The sequence below is a fragment of the Crotalus tigris genome, unplaced genomic scaffold (genome assembly GCF_016545835.1).
Source record: "Crotalus tigris isolate CLP2741 ecotype Arizona unplaced genomic scaffold, ASM1654583v1 scf7180000017550.10884619, whole genome shotgun sequence".
Lineage (NCBI taxonomy): Eukaryota > Metazoa > Chordata > Lepidosauria > Squamata > Viperidae > Crotalus > Crotalus tigris.
In genome coordinates this window covers 5,546,045-5,559,162 of record NW_024096468.1, presented here as the reverse complement: position 1 = coordinate 5,559,162, position 13,118 = coordinate 5,546,045, and the positions used below count along the sequence as shown (strand labels likewise).

The 13,118-nt window shown below is 40.2% G+C and overlaps 1 protein-coding gene across 9 annotated transcripts in view; it reads right to left on the bottom strand.

Annotated features, from left to right (window-relative positions):
* The window catches only part of KSR1 (kinase suppressor of ras 1), a 178,897-nt gene that overhangs the window by 14,900 nt on the left and 150,879 nt on the right, over positions 1 to 13,118 (bottom strand). For all 9 annotated transcript variants that reach the window (XM_039341390.1, XM_039341398.1, XM_039341416.1 and 6 more), the window contains 5 exons: positions 12,238 to 12,292; positions 10,272 to 10,323; positions 9,331 to 9,713; positions 5,932 to 6,028; positions 4,299 to 4,432 (listed from right to left, as the gene is read on the bottom strand). In XM_039341390.1, the coding sequence (XP_039197324.1) occupies positions 4,299 to 4,432; positions 5,932 to 6,028; positions 9,331 to 9,713; positions 10,272 to 10,323; positions 12,238 to 12,292 (721 nt within the window). The remainder of the gene's footprint in view (positions 1 to 4,298; positions 4,433 to 5,931; positions 6,029 to 9,330; positions 9,714 to 10,271; positions 10,324 to 12,237; positions 12,293 to 13,118) is intronic.

The following is a 13,118-nucleotide window of genomic DNA, read 5'->3' as shown; positions in this document are numbered from 1 at the left end:
TGGGTGGACTTGAACTCCCAGAATCCCCCAACCAGCCACACATCTTAAAATTGCTGAGGTTGAGAAATACTGCTTTATGTCTAAATCACATGAATTTCTCCCTAGTGAACAGAACAGAATAGAATAGAATAGAATAGAATAGAATAGAATAGAATAGAATTATGGGATAGAATAGAATAGAATTCTTTTTATTGGCCAAGTGTGATTGGACACACAAGGAATTTGTCTCCAGTGCATAAGTCTCAGTATACATACAAGCAAAAAAGTGATAAGCCATAAATCATAGTTACAATCATTAATCCTGAAGCTTAGTTTCTTAATGTACTCTTCCTAATGAGGAGCAAAACAGGTCCTGCTCATCTGTCCAGATCTGCATCATACTTCCCATCTATCATGCTCCATAGCTCAGTGACCTTCCTTCCCCCTTTTAGTGTTGGGTGTTACCAGCCCTAGGCTCCATCTACCAGGAATTACCTATCTGTAAGGGCAAAAGGGGGATGCATGCAGACTGATGCAACTACCACAACCCAGGGGTTAAGCCCCCACTGTGAGTGGCAAAATCCTAGATTCAATTTTTAGTTTAAAGTAAATCAATGGGATGGAGGGAGATCTTTTGAACACTCTTTCTCTCCCGTTCAAATGACCTACTTAACTAAGGAGACATGGTTTCGCTATTCAAATAAACATGGGGGCAAGCTATGATTAACTCAGCGGTTCTCAACCTATGGGTCGCGACCCCATTTGGGGTCGATCAACCATTTTTCGGGGGTCGCCAAAGGTGGCGATCCGCCATTTTCTCCCCTCCGGGGGCGGTGCACGCATGCGCACCGCGCATGGGGTGGCACCACGCCGCGCATGCGCATAACGTTTGTGTGACGGGGGTTGCCGTCACACAAACGTTGAGAACCGCTGGATTAAATCCTTGTTATTATATGACCAATGTTATTATATGAACAATTAACTAGTGGAACAACCTGCCTCCAGAAGTGGTAAATGCTCCAACACTGGAAGTTTTTAAGAAGAGACTGGACAGCCATTTATCTGAAATGGTATAGGGTTTCCTGCCAGCGCAGGGGGTTGGACTAGATGACCTCCAAAGTCCCTTCCAACTTTATTATTATTATTATTAATAATAATTCATTGGGGAGTGAGATGATTCCTAGAAATGGGGGACCTTTATGGGAATGCCCACCTCCCTTGCCTTTTAATAAAATAACAGAATAACAGAGTTGGAAGGGACCTTGGAGGTCTTCTAGTCCAGCCCCCTGCTCAGGCAGGAGACCCTATACCATTTCAGACAAATGGCTGTCCAGTCTCTTCTTAAAAACTTCCAGTGTTGGAGCATTCACAGCTTCTGGAGGAAGGTTGTTCTACTGATTAATTGTTCTAACAGTCAGGAAATTTCTGCTGAGTTCCAGGTTGCTTCTCTCCTTGACTAGTTTCCAACCGTTGCTTCTTGTCCTGCCTTCAAGTGTTTTTGAGAATAGGTTGAGCCCCTCTTCTTTGTGGCAGCCCCTTTGATATTGGGTCACCCCTAGTCCTTCTTTTCATTTTAGTGAAAAAGGGGTACAGATGGGGAGGGGATAGATAAGAGTCTCTTAAACTTCTCCATAGCAGCATTGACTCAAACCTTGTCATTGATTTTTTAAATTTTCTGCAATCACTGATCAGCCAAAAAATGAAAATGATGTATTGATGGCATAGAAAGAAAAATCCGTTGAGGAAAAGAGCAGATGGCCAGGTCATCTGTAGGGTAGAAACACTGTGCAATATTCTGACTTTTGATTCTTAAGATCCTGGGTAGCGTTGTCTCAAATTTTAGGCTTTAATATCAGCATTTTTAATATAGTAGTCTGGATCTCTTTTTTTCAAATTTAAGAAAGCATATTTTTTCTTTCTTGGCCAAGGCCATTTCTTTGGTATGTGAGAACTTGCCTTTCTTAGCAGCTACACAATAGATACTGTTTTTGGAAAGTCCTTGAATACTTTCAAGAAAGATACAAATCTAGCTGGGAAAGAGTAATGTGACCCATAAATTTGTCACTTGGAATGTTGTCTAGAATTAGTGTTTTCTATTGTTCTAACTTCACATGCAATTAGTATCTTTTACTGTTTGATTGTTTGCTTACTGAAATATCATATATACAGAATCTATCTATGTTTGTTTCTGTACTGTATAAAAAGACTTGAACCCCCCCCCCTTTTGCTTTGCACGAATGACTTGGTAATTTGTATTTTCAGATGGACATAGAAGCTCCTTTGCAAAGGTTAAAGTGTCTCTCTCTAAGACAGGAGTAAAATTCTTATCGTGCCTAATTCAGGTGCCTGTGTAATCCTATGTAGCCCCTACCACTCCCATTCCTCAAATATGTCTCTCTGCTTGAATTCCAAGTCTTAAAAAATTTATTCCAATAGTGAATTTTAGCCCTGAAAAGAAAATTAAGCATATTCCACTTAAACCTAAGGACTTCGATAGCAACTTCACACTTCTTTACTTGGATCTATAACTGAAGGGGTGTGAATCCCATTGAACTCAACAAGAGGCTTCGAAAAGGGGCTAACAGTCTTTGTATTGAATCAGTGGCACCGTCCTTATTTGGTGCAAATTATGAGCCTGAAAATACAGAAGGCTGTTTTCGACCAAAATGAGTGATAAAGAACAAGTATATCTTGTTCTTTCTCAGCAGCAAGCCTGGAAATGAACAGTCCAGGAAAAAATGTGGTCATTGGCTTCCTAGAATTCCTACGTGGTTGTAGCAATCAGATGACGAGTCAAAAGCAAGCTATAAAGTTAGCTGCATCTCATAGAAAATTTAAAATATATGACTCGTTGCATGTCGCACAAGTTTATCAGCATTTTATGGCTGTTGGAATGCAGTGGCTTTCCAGTAATACAATAACCAAGTACATCAGATTAAAAAAAAACAAAAACAGTCATATCCTAAGACCAGGCTGTAAATTTGAAAGCAGCAAAACTGAGATTTAAATCCAGGAGAATCAAAAAAGCACTGATGAATTTCTATTAGATGATATGATAGCACATGATATGATGATATGATATGACATGATAGCAGTATTCCAGTAGTGGGGGGGGGCTTCCACAAAGAAGAGGGGGTCAACTTATTTTCCACAGCACCAGAGGGCAGGACAAGAAACAATGGATGGAAACTAATTAAGGAGAGAAGCAACCTGGAATTAAGGAGACATTTCCTTAATGAGAATATTTAACCAGTGGAACAGCTGGCCTTCAGAAGTTGTGGGTGCTTCACCACTGGAGGTTTTTAAGAAGAGACTGGACAGCCACTTGTCTGAAATGGGGTAGGGTCTCCTGCTTGAGCAAGGGGGCTGGACTAGAAGACCTCCAAGGTCCCTTCCAGCTCTATTCTGATTAGATAGAAATGTCATCATTATGAGACCCTTTCACTGAGAAGATCCACATTTTTAGTTCCATCTCATCTATGTACATCAAGACCTGAATCTGCAAATCTTTCCCTATGAAAATCCATACAGGATGAAATAATTTCGTAATCATAAATGGTTGAGCATTGAATATCAGTATCAGTTTATTTTTTTACAATAAATCTGAAACCAAGAAGAAGCCACAGGCTGATAGTTAAGTATCCCACCATGTTAATATAGGTATGCTGGCTGGAGAATTCTGGGAGTTGAAGTCCACACGCTGGTGGACAAAGTTGCTAAGATTAACAACCACAGATCTAGAAGCTGCCCAATTCCAAATAACTCTGGGCAGTTTGCAAAAATAAAAATACAGATGTTATGAATTCAGAAGAAATACAGGTAGTCCTCTACTTAACAACCATAATTGAGCCTGCATTTTGGGTGTAAGTCATGATAGTAATAAGGTCACCATATTACTACATCTAATTTTATTATCTTTTTTTGTGGTGGTCATTAAGCAAACACCATGGTTGTTAAGCAATCCCATTGTTGGTTATGGGATGGATTTTTGCTGGAAACTAGAAGTAAATGCTAATTTCTGACAAAAACATAGTAAATCGTGGTTATGTGTCCACGGGGCACTGCAAACAGCTATAAATGTGGGCTGGCTGCAGAGACCAAAATATACTCATGTGACTGCAGTGTGGATGTGTATGGACACTGGAACCTTAAATCCAGTCCTTTTGGGGGGGGTCCACTGTAACTTCAAACAGTTGCTTAGTGAATGATCAGAGACTACCTATGCTTTGTTGGATGGATTCTGGATTCCACAGCTAAATCAGAGGTGCAGATTTTAAACCTGACAGCTAAGAGAAACCAACAATTCATGGAAGACCCACCTTCCTTCTTGAACCACACCAGAAATTCCAAACAGGCCAAAGTCAGTGATCACCACCTTTCCATTTTCATAGAAAATGTTCTTGGATTTGAGATCTTTGTGCACGATCCCTTTTGCATGAAGATACCCCATGCCCTAGGGTAAAAAAAAAAAACACAATTACACACGTGTGTATGAATGGGAGAACGGGAAAATATAAAATTGTTTTGATCCTGCTTCAGTGTTAAACAGAAAAAACATATAATTGTTTCAGTCTTGCTTCAGGGCTTATTCAAAATCCACTCAATTGACTTATTCACGTTACATAGGTGAGTTGTGGTACTTAGCAAATTGTGTGAAGTTAGTCACTGTAAACCACAGTTAATAGCTTTGTCTATGAATTCAGATTTATTTTTTTATATTTATTTGATTATTTATTGTCAATTACCAAAACATGGTTAAATGGATTTTAGCTTAGCACAGTGATGCAATACCTAAACAATGATTCAATGGTTGTTTGTTTTGAAGGTCCCCAGCAGCAGCAGATCTGTGATTCACATTATTTTAAGACCTCGCCACAGCCAAAAATCATGAATACATATCTAGGTTTGAGGCCAATGAATAAGTCTTCTGGCTTGGATCAGGGTTATAATTCTACTCAGGAGATTCAAGCGAGAGAAAGTAGCCTTAAATTAGTGTTTTCCAACCTTAACCAATTTAAGATATGTGGACTTTGACTCCCATAATATCCCAGCCAGGACTGTAGTCATTACACATCTTAAAATGGTTGGGATAAACTGCCTTGAATAAATACTGTGTAAAAGGAGAAAACAATTGGGAAAATAAAAAAAAACCTTTAATGTATCTAAATAAAATCCGGAGAGTCTTTTACAGTCGTGGCCAAAATTGTGGAAACCTTTTGGGAAAAGTGTATTTTTGAGGTTTGATGGCTAATAACACTTTTTTGGGGGGGAGTACTACCATAAAATTATATATCAATGGAAAGATAATTTAATCAAGAATATAATGCAACAAAGTTTGTTCTATTATCTGTACCGTATTCTATGAAAAGCTATAGCCAAATAAGCAGAAAAAGGAAATACAACATGCTTAGATTGATATCAGGTAGCTTTCCTTCATCTGGTTGTAGCCAATGAGCGTGAGTGTTTAGAGAGCCAATCAGGTGTCATCTTGTTTTGGCCATGAGCCAATCAGATCACAGTAGGATTCGGTTATTGATATCATGTATTGAAGCTGAGAGGAGGACATTTGTCAGTGTGTTATGTGATCGCTATCAAGTTGGTTGGGTTCTTTTGTGTTCTTTCATTGAGTGAGCTTGTAAAACGTAATAAAATTAAAATCATGGTGCAAAGATTTGACTGGTTGCCTAGAAAGCTATGTAAAATAGTATTATTAAGTGAACAAGGCTACAGTTATAAAGAAATTAGAAGAAAAATGGGTGGAAACTTAACCAAAGGTGGCCTTTCTACTGTACACTTTTCCCAAAAGTTTCCACAATTTTGGCCACTACTATACAACTGGAGTCCAGCACAGTGAAATTGCTCTCCTCCACCGGAATGGAGCCTAGGAAGAGCAGTTGCTTTATCCAGAAGACATTCAAAACAACACAAATCCCTCAGCAGACTCCTTCTTACCTTAATAATCTCCTGAGCTATTTGCCTGGTCTTGTTGATGTCCAGAGGTGTTTTGGGGTCCCTGACTACCGAGTGGAGCGTCCTTCCTTTGCAGAAACTAAGGAACAGAGGGAGGCAAATACGTTAGAAAGAAAGCTTAATAACAATTGGCATCTACTGTAGAAGCAGTACAGGTAGTTCTCGACTCATGACTGCAACTAGGACTGGAATTTTAGTTGCCACGTGATGTGGTTATTAAGTGAATGATCATGTATGACTGATTTTATGGTCTGTCTGTCTGTCTGTCTGTCTGTCTGTCTGTCTGTCTCTATCTATCTATCTATCTATCTATCTATCTATCTATCTATCTATCTATCTATCTATCTCAGAAGTAAGCAACCTCGGCTCTTTTATGACTCATGGACTTTAATTCCCAGAATTCCTGAGTCAGCTATGATGACTCAAGAATTCTGGGAATTGAAATCCATGAGTCATAAAAGAGCTGAGGTTGCCTACCCCTGATCTATCGATCGATCGATCTATGTATCTATCTATCTATCTATCTATCTATCTATCTATCTATCTATCTATCTATCTATCTATCTATCTATCTATCTACCTACCTACCTACCTACCTACCTACCTACCTACCTATCGCATTTTTGAACTGCCCATCTTCCTCAGATGGTCGTTTTTACCAGGATCTCTTTGACCATGGTTGTTTTAAAAAGATCACATGCTGGTTAGGTGAATCACATGGTCCTAAAGGAAATGCAGCTTCCCCACTTGACTTTGCTTGTCGGAAGTCTGCTGGGAAGGTGGCAAATCACAACCAGGTGGTTGCAAGATGTTGCAACTATTGTAAATGCCAGCCAGTTGCCAAGTGCCCAAATCGTGATCAGGGAACCAGGAAAGCGATGCAATGGTCATATGTTTGAGGTTGGATCGTAAGTCAGTTTTTCTGAGGCCGTCATAACCTGAAATCGCCATTAGAGGACTGGTCATAAGTTGAGGGCTACCTTTACATGTCAAAGGGATGGGAGGAAAAATGAGTTGGAGGACAGGGATAAGCAACTCCTTAAAGAAGCTATGTCTTTTCCTGGGGACGTCCAGCTGCTGTCTGCAGCTGGAATACAATCCAGAAGAAGATTCTTGAGTTAAGGAGATGCTGAACAATGATATTTTTGCATCCACACAAGGATTGAGTGACTTTTCCCCCCTTCTAATATGGACCTCTACACAGCGTATTTCATAGGGTTCCAATATATACCTTCACCCTGACACATCAAGCTAACTAGCCATGTTCACCATGAAAACACAGTGTCATGGTTCCAAAAGATGAAACTCTTCAAAGAACTCTGCATTGTTTACCTTAAAGAATCTATAATCGAGCAGCATAGCTTCGGCACCTACATAGTTGAAGCCAAAATCTGAATTCCCCTCCCCTAAACACATAGTATCAAGCACAATTCCCTCCTCCAATTAACAGTCATAAATCACATTCTCCAATTAGTTTGAAATGCAAACCTTCCCTCCAGTTCTATAACCCGGGCCATTCCTTATCATCTCTTATTTCAAACAACCTTGAAGAATATTCTACTGCGATGTTGTTATGTCTAACTAATCCCCATACACATTATTTCCCATCTCCCCCCAGCATCATCTAATTCAGGGGTTCTCAACCTTGGCAACTTTAAGACTTGTGGACTTCAACTCCCAGAATTCCTCAGCCAGCTTTGCTGGCTAAGGAATTCTGGGAGTTGAAGTCCACAAGTCTTAAAATTGCCAAGGTTGAGAACCCCTGATCTAATTCTAACTCTAAAAGTAACACACAGGTTAAAGAGAAAATGGCTGCATCTTCATATATTGTCAAAGCAAGAATATCCGATGTTAGCAGTGTTGACACACAGCTTGGAAAACAGTTTAACTATGTCAGAAGAATACATCATGGATGATATTCTCACAATTCTACATTTTAGAAGATTCCAAAGCAAATTGCTATTGCAACCACTCACTATGGAAGCAAAATTACACCTTAAAAATTTACAGACCTAAAAGAAAATCACCAGTTGGCTTATGATAAGTACTTAACACTGGCACACTGCAACAATTATTTTTAAAAAACCAGAAATTCCATTATCGTTAACCCAAAGTAATAACACAATAGAATTCCTTTCAGCATTTATTGTCATTAAATGATTAAATGTACAACGCATTTAGATGATTTATATCAGTTTAGTCTGTACAATTTTTTATTGTTTTCGTTTTAGTATTACAATTTTAAAACTAAGTTGTTGGGCAAGTACATGTGACCATTTTTTCTTTTAATTTCATTTGATTTTGTATACGGCTTTCTTTATGTCTCTTTTTTTTAACTGCAACCCAATTATTTCCCCTTTTTAAAAAAAAAAATCAGGGAAAACTAGCTTTTCTGAGTTTGCAAAAGATATTATAGATTCTTTTCATGAGCATATTCAGCACTGCATTTCAAGGAAGACTCATAGATCACAGAAATTAACACAAGCTCCCAAAAAGTCAGCATAGCTGGATATAGAACAGCAGCAACATTTTTATCAAATCTTGGCTGGAAAATGGCTCATGAGCAAAATTCCTTCTTCCTCCTTGTTTTTTGAAGGTCACTATACAAAATGTTTGTACTGTAACTGGCATTTCCACTAACCCATCTTTAACTTAAACCCAATATATAACATTCAAGCTGCTGTGTCTGATGAAAACTAACCACAGTTAAGCTGAATTCATACATTTCACTGAAGCATATAGGTAGTCCTTGACTTATCACGACAATTGGGACCAAAATTTCCATTGCTAAATAAAGTGGTTCTTAAGTGAGTTACATCTGATTTTAGTATTTTTTTTGCCAGGGTGCAAATCACTGTAGTTGTTAAGTGAACCACGCAGTCATTAAGAAAATCTGGCTTCCCCCATTGAGTCTGCTTGTCAGAGGTTGGTTGGGGAGGACATGAATGTTCGTTCATTCATTCATTCATTCATTCATTCATTCTCTATAGCAGTGGTTCTCAACCTGTGGGTCGGGACCCCATTTGGGGTCGAACGACCATTTCACAGGGGTCGCCAAACAAGGCTGTCTACCATTTTTTCCCCCTTTTCTTTGGCCACGCCTCTGGCACCCGGTGATGTACAAGTGGTTGGGGGTCACCACAACATGGGGAACTGTATTATGGGGTCACGGCATTAGAAAGGTTGAGAACCACTGCTCTATAGCCACCCATCAGTCAATGACTCAGATGGCTCATAACTCAAAAAATATATTACAATTAAAATCCTATCCCTTGCTGCTCTTGTTGGGGTACTTTTTCTAATTGTTTCTGGCATGACAACGAGATGGCGGCCATACAAATTGAAAAATGGCCTGAGATCAACCAAGATGACGATCCTTACCTGGTAATGATTGCTAGATGAGGGGGGTTCATGCAAGCACCCATAAAAAGCACCACATTCTCATGCCTGGTTTGCCGGTAGTTCATCACTTCTTTCTTGAAGAGCTTCAGGTGATCCTGGTTGTTCCCATCTATCTCCAGCAAACGAATGGCTACCTCGCCATGCCATCTCCCCCGGTACACCTTGCCCCACCGTCCTTGGCCAATAGGGTCACCCAGTTCAATCTGCTCAAAGGGAATGTCCCATTCCTGCAAGTAGACGCTGGTTTGGCTAGCCTTGCGTGAGATCATCCCCCGCCATCGTGATCGCCGGGTTGGCAGGTCGTCAATCTCGTCTTCATCGTCCTCAGCTTCCAACTTGTTTTGTTCTTGGTCGTCCACATGCTTGGGAAGAAAGGGGGAACAATTGCAGTGATGATGAACACGCCAGGTTTGGAATCCCACCACATTTTCCCCAAATGGAACCAATTGTGCAACCATATCTATTTGGGCTATTCTTTACCCCAGGGTTCCTCAATCTTTTAAGATATGTGGACTTCAACTCCCAGAATCCCTCAGATTGAAAAACACTGCCCTTCCCTAGGTCATGGGTAGGCAAACTTGGCTCTTTTATGACTCGTGGACTTCAATTCCCAGAATTCCTGAGCCAGCATAGCTGGGTCAGGAATTCTGGGAGTTAAAGTCTACGAGTCATAAAAGAGCCAAGGTTGCCTACCCATGACCTAGGTCATTCCCTATGCCTCTTGCATTCAGCTTTAATAGTTACCTACATATTCACCAAACGAGCTATAATCCACAAAGTAGATTAACTGTAGCTCAGGCTGGAATGAGGGATCCTTGGTGCTCACTGAGCTTGGTTGTTTTCTTGCAGACATTTCATTACCCAAACTAGGTAACATCATCAGTGCTAGTAGGGAGCACTGCTAGCAAGTGGGAATTTACCTCTGTGTCCCGTTCTTCAACTCCATCAGTCTCTAAGGGCACCTCAGCATTGCTGGAGAGAAGAAGAAGAAGACAGAATGGATGAACTGATCATGCAAGATCATCATTATTTTTTGAATGTGCACGTGGTCAACTCCTTTCAGACTCATGTTGCAGAAGAATTCATTTTAAATATTGTATCAAGATAATGCTGCAGCAGATGAGTTATAGGAGAAGGAAACTCAGAACTGAGAAGACAATTCAGTAAAGTGGTTTATTTATTTATTTATGAGACTTATATACCGCTTTAAGTGCAAGCACTCTCTAAGCTGTCTACACCAGTAAGCAATGTATATATATATTTACATTGCCCCCAACAATCTGGGTCCTCATTTTACCTACCCCGGAAGGATGGAAGGCTGAGTCAACCTTGAGCCGGTGAGATTTGAACCGCTGACCTGCTGAACACAGTCAGCTAAAGTGGCCTGCAGTACTGCACTCTAACTACTGCACCACCTCGGCTGGACCATATCAGGGTTCAAAACTCCACTCAAATGTGAAAGTCACAGCATGATCTAACCAAGTCACTCTTCTCAACCTCAACCTTGCCTAGCACCTGAATTTTAATCACATGACCAGGGGGAAGCTGTGACAGTCATAAGTGTGAGGACATGGGCATAAGTTACTCTGGTGCCGTTGTAACTTTGAATGGTTGCTAAATGAATGGTAGTAAGTTGAGGACCACCTGTAATGTTCTTGAAAACGCTCATGGAAGCAACAACCACAGTCACTGAAGCGTGAGAACATGTGATCTATTATCAGAACCATGTAGGCATTTGTTTAATACAACAGATACTGTGAAAACAAGAACACAATTCCCTTGGTGTAGCTCAGCGGTCTCCAAACTTGGCAACTTTTAAGACTTGTGGTCTTCAATCTCCAGAATTCCTCAGTCAGTATGGCTGGCTGAGGAATTCTGGGAGTTGAAGTCCACAAGTCTTAAAATTGCCAGGTTTGAAGACCCCTGGTGTAGTTCATGTTCATGCTGCATGGTAAGACCCTCAGACTGTGTAGGTATATACATATCTATGTATATAGCATGTTTATATGTGTGTTATGTATGTGTACACTTTTGAGAGCTTTATTTATGCAGGATGTATAACACAACCTTGCTACAATAGGCATGGTTTTTTTTCTCTTGAAGGCCACTTTTCTCTCCCTTTTCTTTCCTGCCCTATCAGCAAGTGTTACTAGGAAGAACCAATCATTCTGGCCAGAACATATTGCATGCAGAAAGTTGGTTTTTTTTCTAATTAGGCTAGGGGTCTTCAAATTTGGCCCTTTTACGACTTGTGGACTTCAACTCCCAGAATTCCTCAGCCAGCATGAATTAGGCTATAGTAAAGGCATGACTTTTGATTAAATGGGGTTCCTCCACTATAAGCCATGAAACCCTCTTTCCATGGGGTACCTTTCCTATCTGAGCAAGATAAGTTAAGTACAGGGCTAAAGGTATCTCATTAAAAGAACTTTGACTAAGGTTGTCTCAGTACAGCTGGCTGTAGCATCTGGCAAATCAGATACCCAGATCAAATATTTAGAAGTTGAAAAAAGAATGTTGTTATATTTGCTGCTGACCACTAGGAGGCACCCTACAACTGATTTTGTCCTTGTACTGGAATTCGTAAGAGCCTCCATATATTAGAACATATATACCAGTGTTTCTCAGCCTTGACAATTATAAGGCATGTGGACTTCAACTCCCAGAATTCCACAGCCAGCATTGCTGGCTGTGGAATTCTGGGAGTTGAAGTCCACATGTCTTAAAATTGTCAAGGCTGAGAAACACTGATATACAGTCCTCAACCTATTACTGTAATTGAGCCTGGCAATTACACTCATAAATCACTTTATTCTAAACGGATGGTTGTAAATCAAATACTACACGTACAGGAAAACAGCAGGAGACAAACAAAAAGAGGCTTACTTAGTACTTTCCGTAGTTTCAGGCGGCTGCGTTATTTGTGGAGTACCAGGAATTTCTAAAAGAAAGAAGAATATATGGGGAAAAAAGGACTGATGTTCACAACTCTCAAGTTCTCACTGTTTTTAGTAATTCAATAATATACATCAAAGAAATATTTAGCTGTAGAGAACTAAAAAGTCAAAATGTACAACCCACAAAGCCATAGGAGAAAGCTTGCTTGAGGATGGACTAGTTTTAGCTGGGGGAATCACATAAGCTCTATGAACTCCTATCTAGAAGCAATGAAATATTTAATAAAGGGAAGTATTTGTAATTTCAGGGTTGAGATGAGGGGCCCTTGTGTGAGCCTTGTTTTCAGACCAACAGTCAAGAAGTAAACAATACCCCAACCAAAGAACCACCAAGACCATTCCCACCAACAATGACAGGGCAAGCCATTAGAACAGGGGTCTTCAAACTTGGCCCTTTTACGACTTGTGGACTTCAACTCCCAGAATTCCTCAGCCAGCATGCCTGGCTGAGGAATTCTGGGAGTTGAAGTCCACAAGTCGTAAAAGGATCAAGTTTGAAGACCCCTGCACTAGAATATAAACTGAGAGCAAATCCCATTCCTTTCTAGCACTGATGATGTTACCCAGTTGGGTAATGAAATGTCTGCAAGAAAACAACCAAGCTCAGAGAGCACCAAGGACCCCCTCAGTAATGGATTTATTGGTTTGTTTTCACATGCAGGAACCTTCGAAAATGGGATTTCCTCTACTGCATCAAAACTATGACTTTCAATCTGAAAAACCGCCAGTCTTGATGAGTGGCATCCACAGGAAGAGAGGGGAAGGGTCAAAAAAGGCAATATGGCGGTGTAATGGTGTTGCAAACCCTGT